The 21,036-nt window shown below is 42.9% G+C and overlaps 1 protein-coding gene across 2 annotated transcripts; it reads left to right on the top strand.

Annotated features, from left to right (window-relative positions):
- Positions 1-1,641: 1,641 nt before the first annotated feature.
- On the top strand, positions 1,642-18,863 carry MYOG (myogenin). 2 transcript variants are annotated; one of them, XM_085600202.1, is made up of 3 exons: positions 1,642-2,103; positions 14,524-14,605; positions 17,892-18,863. In XM_085600202.1, the coding sequence occupies exons 1-3, from the start codon at positions 1,690-1,692 to the stop codon at positions 18,005-18,007; spliced, it is 612 nt and encodes a 203-aa protein (XP_085456328.1). In that variant the 5' UTR covers positions 1,642-1,689; the 3' UTR covers positions 18,008-18,863. The 2 variants fall into 2 exon arrangements, with proteins under 2 accessions (XP_085456328.1, XP_085456324.1); XM_085600198.1 differs by having other exon boundaries at positions 1,643-2,226; positions 17,892-18,860.
- The last annotated feature ends 2,173 nt before the right edge of the window (positions 18,864-21,036 follow it).

Consider the following 21,036-nt stretch of genomic DNA (forward strand, 5'->3'; position numbering starts at 1 on the left):
TCAGGACGTTCTACCAGGCTTCAGGTCCGTCTACCACGCTTCAGGACGTTCTACCATGCTTCAGGACGGTCTACCATTCTTCAGTACGTTCTACCACACTTCAGTACATTCTACCATGTTCCAGCATGTTCTACCACGATTCAGGACTTTCTATCATGCTTCAGGACGTTTTACCATGTTTCAGGACGTTCTACCATGCTTCAGAATGTTCTACCATGATCCCGGATGTTCTACCATGCTTCAGGACGTTTGACCATGCTTCAGGATGTTCTACCATGCTTCCGGAGGTTCTCCCATGCTTCAGGATGTTCTACTGTGCTTCAGGATGTCCTACCATACTTCAGGACTTTCTACCGTGCTTCAGGACGTTCTACCGTGCTTCAGCTGGATAATCCCAGACCAACTGCAAGCCTTGCCTCTTTTTTTCCCAATGGAACCTGATGCATACACAGGATGGTTAAACACCCACATTAACTCAGACGTCTGTGGGCCCAAATGCCTGAGTACCCTCAGAGGCTAGGAATTGCATAACCTTACTCCCTCAGCAAATGATTAGTGGTCCAGAGAATAATGAAACTTCCCCCTCAACGGCAGAGTCCCTATGGTTAAGAAGACAAATCTTGCGGATTTGGCTGGAGCGTCAGATGACCCAACCCCCTAATGGACACCTCTGTGAAGACAATGTGGTTCAGTAATTGAGCGTCCTTATGGAAGATCTCCTCTTGAATGAATCTCTACCACAGGCTGCGGTGATCACAAAGCTCTACGTGGCCAAGTAAGGGCTGTGACATGCAAATACCAATGGGCATGTCAACCAAACTCGTAGAACATTTTTTTGAAACTTTGCAACCTGTCTTGGCACTCCTGAGAGTGCATTGTTCACAAAGTACAGCCATTGTTAGTACTTCCATTCTGTTGCCACAATATATCACACAAAACAGGATGCGCAGTAACATTAGACTCGTCTCAGATGTGTAGGTGCTCCATAGGGGAGATCCCATTCACATGGGATGGAGACATGAGAGCTCTTGGCTTGATCTACGCACCCTGTGCGTGTGGTTTGGAACTGTGCGCCACACACTTCCTGCACTTTGTAGTCTTGCGGCAGAGAGAGTCTGACACTTTGTAAGTGAAGGGCGACCGCGAGCTCGACAGGCCCGTGCACCTTGCCGGACACCTGCCGTTTATTTCACTCACTCGCAAACATGCCAGGGCTGTCGGGGCCCGGCGCCCGCGCGGCCCGTGTGCACGTGCAGGGGCGGCTCGTACAGTAAGTGAAACGAGCAGATGATCCGCTTTCACTCAGGAATGCGGGGCCGCCCGGTCCCCTGTCTCGGGAGGGGGGCAGTGGGGGTCAACGCTGCCATCACGGGCCGCATTGTGGACGACGAAGGACGGCTAATCATATTACAACATTGTTTTAAATGCTGTTTTACGGCTTAATTTCTCGGGCCAGGTTTTTCACATCTTAGCCTTGCGTGAATTGCCGGCCCTGCGCCAGCACAATCCCCCAGGGGGAAACAACACGAAATCAGACGTAAAAGTTTTGATGTGTGGCAACAGCTTACAGATAGATCGGGTTTCTTTTGCATTTTCTATATTTATCTCTGTGATTTAATGCCAGTCGGAGGCTTTAAATGCCACCAAACAGTTGGTGTGGGGAGACAGAAGTGCAGTTGGTGTCCACGCATGCAGACAGCCTGCCTGAGCAGCTCAGCGATGGAGCTTTTTGAGACCAATCCCTACTTTTTTCAAGATCAGAGATTTTATGAAGGCGAAACTTTTTTCCCATCAAGGCTGCCAGGTTATGAACAGACAGGGTACCAGGAGCGGCCAAGCATTGGGCTGTGTGCTGATGGCAGGGTCCTCTCGGGCACTGGGCTCGAGGAGAAGCTGTCTCCAATGTCTTCCATGGGCCAACAGGAGCACTGCCCGGGCCAATGCCTACCCTGGGCCTGTAAGATCTGCAAACGAAAGACGGTGTCGGTGGACCGGCGACGAGCAGCCACCTTGCGGGAAAAAAGGCGGCTGAAGAAGGTGAACGAAGCCTTTGAAGCACTAAAACGCAGCACGCTGCTCAACCCCAACCAAAGGCTGCCCAAGGTAGAAATTCTGCGCAGCGCCATCCAGTACATAGAGCGGCTACAGACTTTACTGGGCTCCCTGAACCAGCAGGAGGGGGGCCAGAGGGACCTGCACTACCGGACCACCGCTTCCCAGCAGGGGGTAAGGCTTAGGGTCCAGACTACACATGCTGATGTTTACAAGAAGAGTCCATATGTTGGGTGACATGCTTAAGAGCTCAAATACATTTCACTTTAGAAATTGCTGGTATTATGACAATGTGTGTTCCAGGGACACATTTGAGCTTGGCCTGATTTTGAAAGGGCAATCTCAAATTTGACGTGATCTTACTTGTCCTTTCATTTTGGTTGCATTTCATCCCTTACAGCACAATGGCATGCAGGACTTTTGACATAAAAATGTCACTTATCTTCTTAAATACCCTTACTAATTGCATTCATTATTCTTTTGCACACATTGATACTCTTCTGCTAGACAAAGATTGTTGATTCCAGACTCCTGCCTTGCTATGAGGCGTCTCTTGAACTCACAAAGAAACATTTTCTTGAGGCCATCAAAATATATGGAACCGACATGAGGGACCACTCGCTTCTTTTTTTACCCAGCGCATTTTTGGTGTTTCTTTGTAGTAGCTTATTTGCAAGTTCTCAATTTTTCCTCAATTTTTTGCTCTCTTATAGCAGTTTTTTTTTCTTTCTGCTTTCTGTTTGGGGCATGACACCATTAGCTGAGAAAACGTGCTAAATTTGAGTGCAGCATGACACTGTGTCAATAAAACCACTAATTTTCAGTTATGAATAGAGATTTTCCTGACATGTGAACATCCAGCTTAATAGGGGAATAATGAGGTATTTCCACGTTCATATGTGCTTATTCGCGCAGCTGGACGTGCTGTGAAGGCTTGGGGAACTTGCGAACCCTATCTTGGGTCGTCTCAAATCACTGCAGCAAACTTTTAGGAAAAGAGCTGGACCTGCAAAAAAAACTTCTTTCAGTCCAAGCTTCTGTCCTTTGTAGTTTTTCAAAAAAAGCTTCTGAAGACAGAGTCATATCTACATAAAGAAATAGTATTTTCGATTCAGATTTGTGAGCAAAATTTCACTTGTGTGAATGTGTTGAAACACATGCATGAAGAACCATGCACCTGTCGGGACATTCGGCACTATTATATAACATATAAAGATCTCTGCATTATCAATGTTAACACTGCATTTAGTATTGACTCGCAGTGAATACAGGGGAATGAGTATCACATTTCGGAATCTATGGTTATGGGGCCCTATGACACCCTGACTTAGCTTCTAAGCACTGCAGACACATATGTGGCACTGACCGTAAAACCACCACGACAGTGTAATTTGAAGGATTGCAGGGGCCCTGGCCATGATTTATTTTGGAAGCCAATGTAGGGAAAAAATACAGTTTCTTTACTTATTACCTACTAATTCAAGCCTGCATAATGCCACAATGCTAAAGTATATGTCATATTTCAATAGGATCACAAAACACTGTTAAAATATGTCTTTCCCGGGACCCCGAAATCCTTAAATGACACTGAGTAGAGAGAGAGACAGATGAAAACGGTGGCAGAAAGTGAGAGAAGTTTAGATGGAGAAATTAAACAGACAGAGGTCGAATATCGAGAAAGTTCACTTTTTCAGAAGGCCCTGGGCAATTGGCCACCTTGTCCGTGCCTTAAAGGGTCTCTGAACCACGCCCTTTAAGTTTAGCTGCTGAGGTGGGCCCTGTGCATCAGTCACCAGCCCACACAGGTCAGAGACAATTATTTTTGTTAATCTTTTTTTTATTAATATAGCAATTTGCTAAAGTGCTGCGCATAGGCCGGTAAACAGTTGAAATAGTGTGCAGGGAATTGCCAAACTGGCTATTACAAATGTAAATCAATGCTTTTGTAGGTAATGACTAAAAAAAGAAGCCAAAAGTAACACTTCGGGGCTGGTCAGAAAATCGATAGGGGCGGTGCGGCTAAGGGGGAAGGGCTGGAGATTCTCGAGCATTTAAAGCCAATTTTGAAAGAGAAGTGGGGTTCGTGGGTAATGGCAGGTGCTCCCTAATGAGCCGACTTTCAATGATGGGTCTGTCCTTGGCTGTCAGAGGGTGCTGCTGTCTGTCTGTGCTCAGTGGTGATTTCATTGTTTCCTAGTGCTCCGAAGCCGTTTCGGTGAGCACTAAAAACAGAAGGGCCCTGCATCCACCAGGGCCGGGAGCACAGGGAGCATGCTTTCAATAGAGGTCCCGCTGAGAGGGAGAGAGGGTCATTGACTTTACAGTTAGGGAGTAGTATTTGAGCATCCCTCTCTTCCCAGAGACACTACCAAAGTCCCTGATGGTGTCAACGTTTTTCTTTGTTTGGGTAATACAATCATGTATAAAAATATTACTGTTTATTGCTTTCAGAGCGGTGAGTCCTTCTTAAGGCATCAGTCACTCCCATGTATCATTGACCTTCGTTCATTCTGCTTTTGAAGGCTGCAAGGGCCTATTGCCAGACGCAGAACCCCTTGTTCTCAAAGAGGGGCTACATAATTAAATATGTCTCTGTTTTCCACAGGCTCTCCAAAGAAAATGCGTCATTGAGTAGTACTGCTGCCTCCCATACCTATATACCATCAGTATCATTAGCACTCATGCACGGCGGCACTTAGCAGCGCTGCATGCTGCTTCTGAACTGGTAGCACACAGTGCGCTGTAAGTTCTGGTAACAAGGGAAACAGCTGCCTCCCAAGGACACACTCTGTTTCGCGGGTTTCATCCTTCCGAAGTACCTGGTATTCTGGTGACCAATGTAACTCCAATCATTTCCAGCTCTTTCCAAGGTGTCAGTTCATATGGAAAACTATCATAAGATATTGTGAATAAATTATCGGAGGGACAGTAAAGCATTATTGCTTCTGTATTCACTTTCTGATGTATGCATATATTGCATGGTCATGTATTTGCTAGAGTATTTCACAATATCACCCGTGGGATCAGTTGCAGCTGTGAGTGACAATATGCAAACAGTGCTCAAACTGAACCCGAATGAAATACACAGTCGTGGACAGTCGTCCCTCAGCACTATCCTGTACATGATTTGCTAGATTCACTCAGGCGGGTTAAAATGATGATTCAAGTTCAACCCTAGTGGTTCTCAATCCGTGGGTGTCATTAGGACCAATGTGTCTCGGCCTGCACCCTACATTGAAAACAAAAGAACTCACTCTAGGTGTGCATCAACAGCAACCGACGCAGAGGGGCGGGCTCCAGCAAATGCCATGCTTGAGCACCTCAGCGTGCAGTGGGGGTGGTGGCAAATTTGCTCCCCATGCATGATTTTCTAAAGGCGGGTCCCTCTGAAAGGCTGCTAGTGCTGGGACGGAGCAAATGATATCTCAGGTATTGCCAGAGGCCTACCGGTCTTTTAGCGGCTTGCCAAGAATTCTAGTGACTTGGGAGAGTGTGATAGCTTACTGTTGGCACACCATGGTGCTGTCTCGATGGTTGTCGCACTAAGGATGGATGGATAAGTGTTGACGTTTTTCTGAACCATTTGTCAATCGCCTTCCTGTGTTCTTTCTGAATCGTGGGTGCACCGCATGCCTTTTGGTGGCAAACATCGTGGTATTCAATCTACAAGGTTATATCCAGCAGCCATGCTTAAAGCTTGAAGGGTAGCGTGTAATGCGCTAGGCATATTTATTTTGTTTTAAACAGCGTTACTATGTCACATTTCCACCTCTTCGGAGCACTATGGAATACTCTTGAAAATACCTTGTAAAGATATAGGTTGAATCCAAATGTGTGAAGTCCAGGTAGCTCTGCAGCTGTCGCAAATGCAACAAAGCTAGTGCTTGGTTCAAAAACGCACCCAGTGTGAAGTTTTCACCTTGTATCTTTATGTCGCTCTCATGTTGAACAAATCAGGAGCAGCAGTAAAAGAAAATAGGACCTCAACTAAGAGATGGAGGGAAACATTTACTTTCTCTTTATAAAATTCATCTATGTACTATATACGGATAAATGGTATAGAAAGGGTCATAATCTATGAGGCAAAATAGTGTAAAATAGGTCTTGTCACCAGGTGGAATTAACTGAGTCCGGTTAAGGAATTTTAACAATCTCCAAGTTGATGAAACAGTAAGTATTCCTTTCAATGCAATATTTTTCAAATATTTACGCAAAGACCTGTAAGCTTCACCAGGATATGATGCACCAGAACTAACAAAACAATTGCTGATGAATCAGTAGTTTACGCTGAGTCAGCCATATTTGGATGTCAATAATGTATCAGCAGGATTCATTGATGGCATTACCATGACTAAGCACCTGCTATGAGTGGTGATTTGCAATAGATTATACTCAAGGTCTTCTACATGTTTCTGATGGTTGCACACTGGAATATACGGAGAAGGTTTAACAACTCTTATTGTAGATATCTGCTTGAGTAGGCAGAGTCTAGATAGATACGCCTTGGTGAATGTGTACAAATGGTTACATGAGGACACCTTAGTATTGTATAGTAAGTGCATTAACTGGCAGTAAAATCTGTAGATGTCCTAGAAGTGTCAGTGAATTCTGATGTGCCACCGGATCATCCGGCGGAGAGGATGCTAGCTCTCGTGATGTTCTGACACAGGGGATGTGTGGTAGGGGAGGAATGTGTAGTGAACCCGGCATCCAGTAGGCAAAGACTCAGGCGGCAATAGTAGCAACAAGAGAGTTGGACAGGAATTTTATCTGGCATTGAGGTAGGATCCTCAGTCCTCGGATCTAGGTATTTAGAAGGCTCAATTTATGAGCAAAATACAGCAGATATTAAAAAAGAGGTGAGCACACTAGGACAGGCCAATCCACTCAAAGACTTGTGGTGTTAGAAAGATGGCAACAGATGATGAACCAGCGTCCCAACTTTCTTTGACCTTAATGTTTATTTTCTATTTTGAAAAATCCGCACTCAAGCGTCAAACCTCTCTTACCAAGTATAATTCATGAGTGTAAAAAGCCCAGCATGTAAACAAAAAACTCCAGAGGGGAAGCAGCTGACACAACCTAAGCAGTGCCTTAATCAGAGCAAATGAGGAGAGCGTGTAGTTTTCCTCCTCTTCTTCGTGACCTACAGTATTCTGTTACTGTCACCAATACTGCAGACTATCATCTTACCGAAAGAATACAATAACTGCACCCATCCAGTTTCCCACTATGAGTGACAACACAAACTGTGTGTGTTTTGTTAAAAAAAAGACTGAATATGAGACAGGTAAATGTGATTAAATCAGAAAATGATGAACCCTACACAGGCGGATAACTCAATTTCCCCCACCTCAGACCGCAACATACCCTCCAGAATGGGGTTTTATTTTGAATTCGGTGCTTATAGTTCAGTTATTATGATCGGAAAAATAATACTATAAATACCAAAAGTTAAAATGAAAACCAGTACTGGGCGGGCTGTAGAGGGAAATTCTAGAACCCTGCCTAATGTACTTACAAACGCATCATTTGCCTCTCTGCTTCTGTAACAAAGCCTTGAGAACAAGACAATTCATAAATCCTCCACTAACTGGTCTTTAAATCTTATAAAGTTTAGGTTGATTTTATGGTAACAATACTTTATGGTGCAAATTGAAAGTTTGTTATGTAGCTACACCCCTAGCTAGCAATAAGAATGTTTTTGGTGTTCTCTGTTGAAATCCACTACCATCTTGTGATTTTTTGTGCCGAAGACACGAGGCACCTGCAGTGCTTAATTTGAGCCAGTGGTTTCCGGTGGTGGCACTGGCACTTAATTGTCAACAAGGGCATTTATGACACCCAACCACATGGTGGCGCTGTTAGGCTAATTTTATGACGAGCACAACAACACTTCTTTAGAAATTCAACATACATTAAAAATTACTAATACCCAGGGCCACTGGAATTATGAGATTATGCAGCTGTGCCATTTTTTGCATAATTGTAGATTTGCCACATAATTCATCAGCTGCTGCATAATTTGCAGATTTTAACAAAAAAATGTGTTTCGATGTCAAACGGTTCGAAAGTTACTAAAAATGCAGGGACATGTACTGCTGTGCAAAACAAGGCCCTTTGCAAAGGAGGGCTGGTCTCCATTCTGTGGCTTATTGCTATACTTGGGTGTTAAACTGGTACTAATGGGGTGCAACCAATATCCATACAGTGCTATTAAGTTTAAAAATGATGAAATAATAAAGTAATACTATTACAAAATGTGCTGCATTATACCCCATAATTTGGCCCTCTCCTGTCGCATATTTCCAGTGGCCCTGCTAATACCGGACTGCCCCAAGCTATTCTTATAGCATTGGGTGGCCTGGAATAGTCTGAATTTTCACACTTGTCGGGTGTGATGGTTAGCAGTTCTGTTGGTACTGTCTCTGGAAGCACCGGCAGGGGAAATGGGTGGTGCAAGCTTCTGCGGCCTCTTGACCAGGGTCCTAGCACTTACATTTTTTTACAAATTAAGCACTGGCACCTGTTATCTTAATGCGGCACTAGCACTACTCACGATGTTACGGCAAATTCAGAACCAGCCAATATATTTCTGAAAATAAAATCTTGGGGAAGAACCTTATGCCCCTCCTGTAATCTGGTCAGTGATGTCAGAACGATTTTTAAAGTGGGTGTGCTGGAAAATAACTTGATGAAAGTCATAGGGGATATTTGACAGTATTCCTTTGAAAACACAAAAATAATGGCAGAAGAAAAACATTTGGGGGACCTCTTTCGTATTTATTCTCCATCTCACCTTGTACAGTTTCGCCCGCAGTTTCAGTGCTAATGTCTTAAATCCTTCAGAGTTTCAGTAATGTTACTGGACTAACATCCCTCACATGCACCACTTGATACTGTATTTACCACAACACGACCATGCCGAGATACCGCAACCACAAAGAGCATCAGGACTCTGTGTATAGTTTGTGTACACGCACTTCCATGGGGCACCGCCTCTGGCGAAAGAAATATCCTATTGACACCTATCAGTGAGGACCCACCATAGAGATAGAAGAAAGACTCACATGAAGCCAATGGGGGCACCCTATGGAGTACTTAACGCGAATGCAAGTGCACCTGTAAGATATGGTCTTTAAACTGGGGATGGGCTCCCATGGGAGTATGTGAATTGATGTCAGAAGGGTCGCAAGCATAGGCCAAGAAAAGGCTCCAGACGTACAGACAAACATGTAGAAAAGTCGTGCAATCTTTTTATTAAAAGAAAAGAGTGGAGGTGAGCCACTCTATAATGGGCAGTCACTCATTTTTGTCAGTCATGTCCAGACTGGGAGAAAATGTCAAATGTGAGCGTCCAACCAAAAACACCACCCCATTTCTGAGAAAAGATCACACTGTTGACTCTTTTAGAGTGATAGGTCTATTTAATATAATAATTGCAATCATATATTTAACTGCACGTTTAAACAGGAAAACTGATCATAGAAGCAATTCCGAATTGGTAAATACGTCAGAGCTGCTTTAGGTCCCATTTGAAACATCTTGAGCCAGTCCATGTATTTTATCCAACAGAGCATATTTAAGATTGCAAGGATGGGCTCAAAAATGCCAGCCTGCAAAGTGCTTTTCGCTATACAAGCTAGGACTCGCTATATGACATAAGACGAATTCCTAGCAAGATATAATAATGTGAGAAAAATAGGAGGCAGAACTGCTTAACTTTAATTTTTGTCAAAATGTTTTTGTCTTGTTTAATTATAATATTTTTTCAATTCCACACAAGATTTATTCTAAGAAAGAAAGCAGAAGATAGCATCTGAAAAATTCGCACTTTTGGCTTGCTTTAGTTCTACTCTTCGTATATCTAGTGTGTGAAGTTGAAAAGCACTACAAATGAGCTGTGTCTACATTTGTTATAAAGGTACTCTCAAGCCACATAAAATAGGAGCCTGCAGTTTCCAGGCTCTCACTGTCGGGATCGTTCAGTGGGTTATGTCCCTGTTGCAGAGGTAATCATGTGAAGCTGCCTATTAAACATGCAAACCACCGGAGAGCTGATTCGAGCTTTCATCCTTCTGAGTTCATTGAAGAGATTATGATTCGACTGGATAAAAGTAATACTGACTGTTAAAAGAGACTATTCTATTCACATTGTGGTAGTCCCTTATCAAGCAGTGCATGTCTCTAGCATTTCCTTCCTCTGAAAATTTGCAACTTGAACACACATGTGACAAAGTATCGAGAGTGACTGGCACCATCAAATGATACCAGTAGAGCACAGCTGTAATAAACCAAGACATGAAGAACAGTGACCCAAGATGGTACCTTGATTTGAGAGTAAGACTTGGATCACAGCCCACATTCCCTTTCACCGGATATTGAACTGGGGAGAGCTTCAGATTCCCCAACAATCATTATGTGATATCTTGTTAAAACACATGTGAGAAGCAAGACATGACCACAAGATAACATTTACAATTTGAAAACTGTGGGAGCAATCTGTACGCCCAAAATTTAGACACCCACAATTTTACCTCATTTAGATCTCCCACAATTTTCTGAATAAGAGACGGTGTTGAACCTCAATTTCACAATGAGTCTCAGCATTAAAGCACCTCCCCAAACATCATATCAGCAGAGTAAACAGCTAATTAAGTAATAGGCTCCACTCAATAATTGATTTCTAGATCACTGAAAATTTAAAAGCCATCATTACAAAACTTTAGAATGAGCAATACAGAGTCAATGCAATGAAGGCTCTCAGAAGGAAAGTTATACAGAGCATGTAATCAGAAAAGATTCTCAGTCCCAACTGCGTAGCAAAATCAGAAAGAAATTGGGCAGCATCCCTAGTGGAATAGAAAGTCTTGTGGCTCACCACCCAAAATCGTGCATAGGAAATTAACAATCCTGCAAACGTATCCCAAGGTGAGCGAAAGTATCATTTCTTTAGCAAATCAGAACACCAGAATAATAGTGTCATATCTTAATGCATGAACACCATCCCAATTTTTTGAATAATTATTCAACAATCAACACCTTTTATGCTGATGTCAAACGGAGATGTTCAAACAAATATTAAACCATTTGCCAATAATACTTTTTCTGAATGAATAGAACCAGTAAAGGAACAGGAAATATGGATACTTGTTGCAATCTCACATTCACACCATAGAAAATGTTACATTAACAAGACAACGATTGCAAGGAAAATAAATTAAAATTACATCAGCTTCACATGCGCAGGGTAGAACAGGAGTGAATGACAGAGCTAGCATCCATCTTGTCCAAGACGGCGTTTTGCACAGAAATGTAGCCTAATTCAAACATTAATTAACACATATCTATACAGTATATGAAATTTGTTTGAATTGCATTTATGCTAATTCATTCTATATATATAAAATCATGTGTAGTAATCGTCATTATTTGATACACAAAATACAGACCTGAAAAACGTTTCACACACCAAACACTACTCATAGTGAATTGAACCACTGATCTCAGAAAATACACATAACATAACAATATATCTATCATGACGTTTGCTCTATGTTTGTTTATATAAACCTGTGCAGCATATAAGCCGGGGTGGGTTTTGGCATGGACGAGCTGGGCCCAGGGCGCCAATCTTTAGAGGGACACAGGAAGCTGTCTGCATTAAGGTCATGCACACAGGAATATCCCTCGCCCTTGGCTGTAATGAATCAAAATTAACAGTTGTAATCGTTTTTTGTTTGCTGCAGGTGGCGTTTTGAATAGCCCATTAACCACCTGCTCCCTCTCATCTCCTTCACCCCCTTCACTAATGACTCCATCTTCCCCACCAACAACCTGGAACCACAGCATCACAGAGATCAAGTTATGAGTGAATCAGATGAGCTAAGGGTGGTGCAACGATGTATGTGTTCAGAGGTCAATCACTGCTTTGATGTAATCACCTAGGGGTCTATTCTAATGGCACTGGGAGATGGGACCGCCCGCTATGTGTGCGGCGGTTCCCGCATGTACAATTAGGATGTGCCCGCCACACTGGTGGGCGCATCCCGCATTTTTTGCATTACAGCAGGCGGTGCTGTCAGCAGCACCCGCCGCAATGCAAAAAGGCATCTGTGCATTTGCATGCACGTGGCAGGCAACACACGGTGCCTGCCACGTCGTGCACGCAAATGCAGGGGGGTACCATAGGTGCCCCCCATGTTCCCCTTGGGGTGACTGGTCGACCGGGCGGAGAAGCGGCGGAAGGTCTTCCCGTCTGCCGCGGTATCCCCGCCATCATAATATGGCAGGGGTAAATGGGAGGCGGGCGGGAGATTCTGTCGGGCGGTTCACCACCGCAATGCAGGCGGTGGCGATCCGCCCGACATAGTAATAGACCCCCAAGTAACTGAACTGTGACCACAAAATCCCCCCCCCCCCCCCCCCCCACAGCCTCATATTATTCAAAACCAGCAGCTAGGGAGCAATTTTTTCTGCCTGGGGTAGAAAATGATTCCAAAAATGCATATATGATTGCAAAGAAAATTGTCCACTGCGATTCAATTTGGGCACCACTAAATAGAATTCAGCCTACAGTGTGCCTAAACAAATCACCCATCACTCCAAAATAGATTTCGATATCAAACCCCTGACCACAATGCAATAGTAGGGTACATATAGGAGGATTTGCGCAATCTATGATAAAAATGAATGAATACGTTATAAACACGGGCAGCAAGAAACTAAGGAATCTTACTGGTGGGGTGAAATATTACCTTACCCAAAAAAATTGAACAAAAAGTATAACACATTTTCAGTATATATATTTTTTGCATAGAAAAAACGTGAAACCGTTTGCTATGTATATGGGTTCCTGGGCACAGGGCTTTAAGTGGGCCGGGTCCTGCCAGTGCTCTAAAAAGCAGGTGTTGAGACGGGTCTCTACCGGGCTCTCCGTTTTCGCCCTCAGTGTGGGGAAAAAAAATCTTAACTGCAGCGGTTCCACCTTTCACTTTTTTGGTGTAACTTCAAAGATCCTCGTTATAGTTCTTTCACAGTCTCCTCATTTCAGAACTGAAGCGTGTTCAGTATTCTATATAACAAAGCTATAGTTGTTGCTTATTTATCTTATACAACTAACAACCATTGGCAAAATCAATAGCTCTGAATTGTTGCAGGTGCAATGTTATTTGTTGTATTATATATCTGTATGCAATGACATAAGCAGCAAAAAACCAGTAGGGCGGCACTCTACTCTAAGCCCAGAGTTTTTTAGCTTGTCTATTTTTAAGCCACGCCCTTAATTACATCGGCCACGCCTCTTTGAGAGACCCCCTAGTTTTTTATTCCCACTTAAAGCCCTGCCTGAGCACCTTTAGCTGAGCGCTAGCAGCATCTGTTAAGTACTATATTACTTTTGCTGAACGGATAACAAAGAAACATATTCGGCATTATACGACAAAACGACATTGTTTTACACAAAAGAAGGTTAGTGAGTTGTACCTCTCTGCTTCTGAAGGGTAGCCTCCCTAGGCTTCTGTTGCCTGACAGTCAGAGTGCGACCCTTGGCCAATGTAGAGTTTGGTGTTCGAATGCCAAAATAATAAAATAAACGAGTCTAAAGCATTCCAGTGTGTTCTTTTCATTCTAATGTGAAATGAGATCGCTTTGAAGTCTTCGTCGAGCACCAAAAGCTGCGCAAGGAAGCCCACAGGACGACGTCACGTTCCCAATGCATTCCAGGTGCTTATCTCACTTACTCGATTAAAAAAGTACGTGATGACGTGTGTCTTTCCAACTGACAGAACGTCAGTGGCACGTGCCCTATCCATGCAGTGCTCCCCGTTGTTTGGACTGATGTAGCTTGGGTGTTCTACCAAATAAAGAAAGCAAACGCCCCACAATAAAAGCTCGTTTTCTTGTCCTCAGTGACTCCCTTAAATTGAATTAACTAACTTGCTGTTGTTTAGTAATATGATGCATGCAGTTAAATCTAGTTCATACAACTGTAACGTTAAACGTCCCAAGGGAAGCGCAAGCTCAACCTAGGGACCGTCAATAAGTCAGTCCTACAATAAAACATGAAGGTGGGAGATTTTGCTGCAAGCGGGTAGGCTTCAGGTGTAACGGGTAGACAAATGATAGTAAAACTGCAAATTGTCAAACGAGTGAACGGAACCAATAGCGTGAATGAATAATGAAAATACATGCTGTAATGTTCTTATTTCGAAGGCACTATAACATGACACCGTGATTTCTATGCTACTACAACACCGTGGATATGTAGCAAGTGTATTTTCGTGCTTGAGCATGAACCTACTTCTGATAAATACTGAATAGATTGAAATCTCGTAGATGCATTGAAGCTTTATGCTAAGGAAAGTTCGTGAATACCATCATTTTTCCTGTAGTTCCCAATGTGTGGATAATTTCAGTCTAGTTCAAAACATGTTTTCAATCACCACTGACAATCATAATGTTCGACTGCAGGTGCCGAGCGACTGCGGATCCGCCAGTTCATCCTGTAGTCCAGAGTGGAGCGACCAAGGAGATTTCAGCAGTAATGCGGGGGGTGAGTAGGGCACCTTGAGTGTCCAGTTATTCTTAGGTGTGTTTTGTTTTGTATGTTAGGACCTCCTTCCTTTCCAGACATTTACCTCTTCGAAGTGGTTGTAGTGACCAGGGAATTCAAGAAATCTGAGGCTTTGCGATAAAAGCCTACAGGCTGACACACAACCAGATATGGCTCTTTACAGCTAGTTGAGTCCTCAAGATTTTACAGGAAGCTGGATATCATTCTTGGGCTATGGCACAAGATCAGGACTTCCGGGAAATGTCATTCTGCTGTCACAAAGTTCGCTATGGATACAAAATGAAAGGGGTACTTAGAGTATCATCCAAGAGACTTGACCTCATTACATGCATGTAATCCAAGCTCAAGTACAAGGGTCCATCACTGTACTGTCCCATTATTAGGCTCCTAGAGGTGGGCATGAGAGTGCCAAGAGTGAACAATGTCAGAGGCATTGAAGGGGATGATCATCATATGGCAGAAGTGGGCTTTCAGCGAACAGGTAAAACGAGGAGCCTCTCGAAAGCTGGGACAGAGTATTGTCATTCTCATCTCGTCTTTGTTTACAGAAAAGCAATTGTGAAAGAAACGAATTACTGGTGCCCTGGTTTTAGGATGGTGGTTTAGAAAACAGATATGTGGAAAGCGAAGGGGGATGCCAAGTGATTTTGAGATACATGCTCTCCTTACATGCAGTCACCGTAGATGCCTCCCTGACTGTCCAAGCCGCAAACGCCATGATTGTGAAACTCCTGCAGGGGCTGCAAAAGAGCAATTGCTGACAAACTGCAGTTTGTGCACAAGAGAACTAGTCAAACCTGCATACAATGCATTGCTGTACCCTAAGCACAAGTTGATGGCTGCCCCCAAAACTACTGGCCACAGAGGAAGACAACAGAGGAATGTATTATCTCAGTCTGCACCATTGTCCCCATTTAAGAGACATGGAATGTCTTGAAAGCAAAAATAAACTCAAATACATAAGTAAGCCTCAATAATTGGTAACAATACTTTCAGTAAGATAGTTATTCACCGAAGTTATATTATTCGTTTTGAGAAATGTTTCTTGCTGATGACGTTATCAACAGATTTATGGTCTTATTCCGAATTTGGCAGTCCATGGATCGCCAAACCCAAAATGGTGCCGCAGTGGTGGTGTGGCTACCACTGCATTGGTGGTCTGACCGCCCGATTAGGAGTTTGGCCGTCGGACTGCCAGAGGACAGCTGCAACCACAGGGGATCCCAGATCCCGGGCAGAGGTCTGAAGCCCGCAATATGCTTGTCAGTGGCACTGCGGCACTGCCAAGAATGTTACGAGTGTCCTCACTGCAGCATTTAACATGGCAGTGAACCCGCCATGAAAAGTGTGGTGGTGAGGAAATGGTGCCTCTGGGCCAGGGGATACATGCAGGGGGGCACATGGTGGGCCCCATGTCTTTCTGCAACCACCTGTTCCTGCACGGCATGGACATCAAAGTCCATGTCGTGCGGAATGCGCTTTGGAGGTCCCACGGTGGTGCCTTTCTAAGGCTCTGCTATGAGCCTTACAGAAGCACTGCAGTGAGACCACCGCCGCAGGACCACCTGCTGGGTTTTAACTCATTATCTGGTGGTGGTGTGAGGATGACCTTGGCGGTCTTGGAGCTGTGCGCTGGATTGCGGCCTGCTGCAAGACTGCCAAAGTCGTAATCTGGCCCTTGGTGTTGCCACTTGCACAAAATCAAAGGGAAACAGATCTAGTTTGTCATGAGATCCACCAGACAGGGTTTTTTACATGAGCAAACTATCTTTTAAAAGCGTTTTGGCAGCTTAACAATAAACAGCTATCAAGAACTGGCTAATACAAGTGACTAAGTAAAAGCTACAAGTCTCCTCATCCTAAAGAAAGAGCCCTTCAGAATTCACAGATGACCCGTGCTGCAACTCTGTCCCCAAGGGCTGCGCAAGCAACGTGGCCATCAATGATGCCAGCGGAGCACAGCTCAGATGATGATGCTGATGCAGATAAATGGCTCCTAGTTCAAGTATCCAGAGGCAGGAATGGCCTCTCTCTGCCGCACCGAGCTAGAACCACACCCATGGTGTGCCTAAGCACCAGCATCACAGGATCAAAAGACTCAGGTGCTCTGCAGGATATTTTCAAAGTTCCTATCTCCAACAAAAGTAACACTGAGCCACTCGTGTATCATGGATTCTAAGGGCCCTAATACGAGCGAGTAAAACCATCTCAGTCCCCTGGTTTGTCAATGGTGATAATTGGTGTACAGTGGGATCCTCACTCCTCTGGCCTTGGTGCCACTGAAACTGCTGCACTAATGATAGGCAATCACAACCTTCTTAGAACAGGCATAATGCTGCAATAAACACATCACTGGATATCTGGTGGAGACATTATTTTGTTAGTAATAAATCACAAGGCCAAGGAGCGAGGGAAAAGCAAAGAAAGAGAGAGAGAGAGAGAGAGGCAGGGAGAAATGAATGAGAGGGACAGGGAAAGAGAGAAACAGAGGATGTGAGAGTGATGCATTTACTGATAACCAACTGAAGGAGCGCATAGAAAGTGACTATGGGTGTGTGTATTTACAGATGGCAGCATACAGTGTCTTTCGGAAATGTCTCTCTTGTATGGCTCTGGGTATTGATTTGAACCAGCTGGATTCTATAACATGCAAACCTATCTTGAGAATAGCACAGATGTGCAGAACGGTAGTGGTATGTTCTTGGTAGTGAAAGAAGAGGAATACAGTAGGCAGAGTGAGGGTGGGCAGATCAGTAGAGGAACATCAGTGACCTCATTAAGAGGGCCCCTTTAATCCCAATGGTGCTAGTCGCTTTGGCATCCTAACCCATCATATTTCTGAGGAATGCAAGAACATTGCAGATGACTAGTTTTTCACCTGAACACTTAAAGCGGGAAAAGCATGCTTAGCATGCAAGTCAAAATCTGCATGAGTAAAACATATGGAAATTGTCACAGAACCCCCAATTGATGCATGTTATTCCACATTAAGTTGCAACCAGGAGAACTCTCCTCCCCTGGAACAAAAGATGCCTCTTTATTGGTAGCTTCAGGTGGGATTCCTGGCCAAAATCCATCCTGCTCCCTTTGGGCTCCTGAATCTGACCATGCCGCTCTGTAAAACAACGCTTGTGTTAGTGTATTATTCACCCCAATAATATATTACTATTGTGGATCTAAGTACTTGCAGAAGCCAAAGCCATCTTTAGATTGGTGAAAGCAAACCTCAGCATTGAAAACCTTAACACATCCTTTATCTTTTCAGACCACTTGCTCAATGATGATTCTCCTGATCAACACAACCTCCACTCACTCTCGTCAATCGTGGAAAGCATCACAGTCGAAGATGTCTCTGTCATTTTTCCAGAGCAGCACATCTAGAACTGATCTTACAAGAACTGGTGCCCTGCTGGGCTTTGTCAAGAGGATTTTGCAAAGAAATCACCAAGAACCACATTTGATAGATACCACAGCATGGTATTTACCCGAGCAATGCCTCTGGAGAAACCTAGACAAGTAGAAGCTCAAATGACACAGGATGAAGCTGTTCACCGTCATTAAAAAAGACAACAAGAGACATTTGCCAAAGACACCGTGATTATTTTATTGAAATATTTAAATTAATTAATATTTAAATATAGTAATATTGACCATTAAAATCAATTTCTCAAAGGAAATGAATATTGAATTTAAGGTATAAAAATAATATTTAAATTAAGACAAGTAGATAATTATTTATATCGAAAAAATATTCTATTCATTGCAATTGTTTTTGGAATACGATGGTATTTAAGGGCACCATAGCATGAAACACAATTTACATTTCAAAGGAATAATTCCATCTTTTTGAACATGAGACATATATTTTTACAGTATTTTGAAGAAAATAAGTGTGTGTTTAGATAAATAAAATGTTTGTTTTTTCCTTTGGGGCCAATGATATTTTTGTATTGCTGTTTGACCAACTTAATTTTGCAACATGATTTGTTCAGAGCTAGATGTATATTGTAAGCCTTTTCTACTACGTTGTGTGGATTTGCATTTTTTTTATTTTTGCTAACTTATTTGGATTTTTTAAATAAAGAAAATCTTGTTTGAGTATATTGTATATATTTGTGCATGTGTTTACAAAAACATCTGTGTTGTTTTAGTGCCCTGCCACCTTGTGAATTCTTGAAAATTACCCTATCATACTAATGAATCCAGAATTTCGACTACCAACATTTTATAAAAATAAAGATACATGGGTGACTATAGATTTACTCTTTTTAACTACACATCTGTGTATATTGATGATATGTATATCAGAAGTGCTCAAATCATGCAAATCCTTGATTTATGCAACATGTAAAAACTCTGCGTATTTTTTCTAACACAAAATTCGAAAATTATGCAAAATGACATTACATTTTGCACAGACCTAGTGAAGATCCAGCAATGTAGGGGGAAAGCAAACGAGTCTCTTATAATCAACGGACACAGGCGAAGATGAAACATGCATCTTTCAGTCTGCACACAAGAGAGCATGCAGGTCATGGTAAGCAGTGTTTCACTGCTCATGGTCTCAGCAGGCTTGACTTCTGGTGTGCATAATTATTTGTGCTAAACGGTGAACACGGGATAAGCTGAAAGAGCCAATCTGTATACATTCCTAAGAAATGTGAGTGTTCAAAATGCCCAAACCAATTCAAAATTCTCACAAAAAGTTTAAGGACTAAGGGACATATTAACAAGGAACAGGGAAATTTAACACTAAGGGCGCTTGGCGTAAAAAAAATGTGCGCCAGTAATCGCTAGATAATATCGCCTGGTTATCGCGTTATTAACAACGCTAACCGCCTAGGCGATAAAAAATCCAGCGATAGCGGTATTTTGGGAGGTTATCGCTGGTAATGTGGCGATAAAACTACAAGGATAGGGATATCCTTGTTGATAGCCTTTCCTTTTGTGGATTGCAGCTAGACATGTTTTGCTCACAGCACAAAGCATACACAATCAAGCAAGCGCTGGGATACCTATTTTGCCCTTAAAACTGCATTCTTTTATAGCTCCCTACCAAGAGCGCGTGCTCATTCGGGCATCTCAGGACAGAGCGCCCAAGCGAAGGTCATAGCTTGTTTATGCATAACACTCTTCCTTTTCGAAATCTATCTGAATGAACTCAGGAGACAAACGAGTAAAACCTATTTTCAACGGCCATCCATTCATCCATTCTGGCACGTGCTTAACCGAGATTTTGCCCCGGTATTAATGCTGTTGTGGCACACAAGAGCAGAGTGAACGAATCAAATGCGAGCAACGGTTGTCCACATCACAGGTGATTTTGTACTATATTTTTACCGCTAAATGCATCCTCATGTCCAAAATGGATGCAAGGAGGCATATTTTGCTGACGCAATCACAAGTCCTTTTGCATGATTTCTTGGCATTTTTCGTAATTTCCACAAATGAAATTATTTGAATTTCTCCTATGCTACCTACTACGGATTCACTGCACCTCAACCGAGTGCCTTCTCACATTTGACACAACATCCCCACCTGCACTCACTCCTCTAATCAAAGCTATCCTGTGCTTCATCTGACTTCCGTCTGTAGACCACTAGACCTCTTCCAATCACAATCGATGCCCCCTCCCCCTTCACCTGAATTCTCCTTTCGACCAATACTTCACCTCCTAAAACAGCCTACTGCTGCTCCCTTATCACCTGACCACTACTGACAGTATCCCAGCCTCCCCTTTCTCTACGACACAGGAACGATTAGTCTGCAACGACTGCCACTGCCACAACTTGCTGTACTGTTGGTGTCCTTATAACTATGGATTGATAATGAAATTGATAAGCAAGTCCAATATTTTCAAACGGCTATGGTAGTGATGAGGTACGCAGCTTTGTCCTTGTAGCTATACAAGTAAAAGTCTTTGCACAATATTTTATTTATTGTGATCAATATTCCATTACTTTTCAGTGAAAACAATAGACAGTTGGAGCTGCACCACATGCAGGCAACCAAATTAGCTCTGACAATGTCAGAAAACAGTGTAATGTGGCACTTCCTTTTAAATAACAGTGTCTATACAGTCCTTAGGTTGTAGTTTCTTCCTTTATTTTATTGCGTTCAATTCATAAAAAACATCAGCCAATGCGTTTTGTCCATTTTAAATTGGACTTCTGCAGGGCTGTAGGTTAAAATAAAATACATATATAGTGTAAAACAAACTGTACAGTGTTAACAATACATACATACAAACATATTTCACAAATATATACATATATACACATATATTGAACAGAGAATCTCTGACACTTTAGAAACAATATCTACATCTATGTACAACTAAGTTCCTTAATATTTCAAAGCCAATATTTGACATGTTTTAGACAAACCAGAAACATCACATTGTCTATGCA

Source organism: Triturus cristatus, chromosome 1_2, assembly GCF_964204655.1.
Source record: "Triturus cristatus chromosome 1_2, aTriCri1.1, whole genome shotgun sequence".
Lineage (NCBI taxonomy): Eukaryota > Metazoa > Chordata > Amphibia > Caudata > Salamandridae > Triturus > Triturus cristatus.

Excerpts from the sequence above, each read along its gene's own strand:
- MYOG (XM_085600198.1), top strand. The coding sequence starts at position 1,690 with ATGCAGACAGCCTGCCTGAGCAGCTCAGCGATGGAGCTTTTTGAGACC. Across the intron at positions 2,227-14,523 it reads CCACCGCTTCCCAGCAGGGG|GTGCCGAGCGACTGCGGATC; the intron begins GTAAGGCTTAGG and ends GTTCGACTGCAG. Across the intron at positions 14,606-17,891 it reads TTTCAGCAGTAATGCGGGGG|ACCACTTGCTCAATGATGAT; the intron begins GTGAGTAGGGCA and ends TTATCTTTTCAG.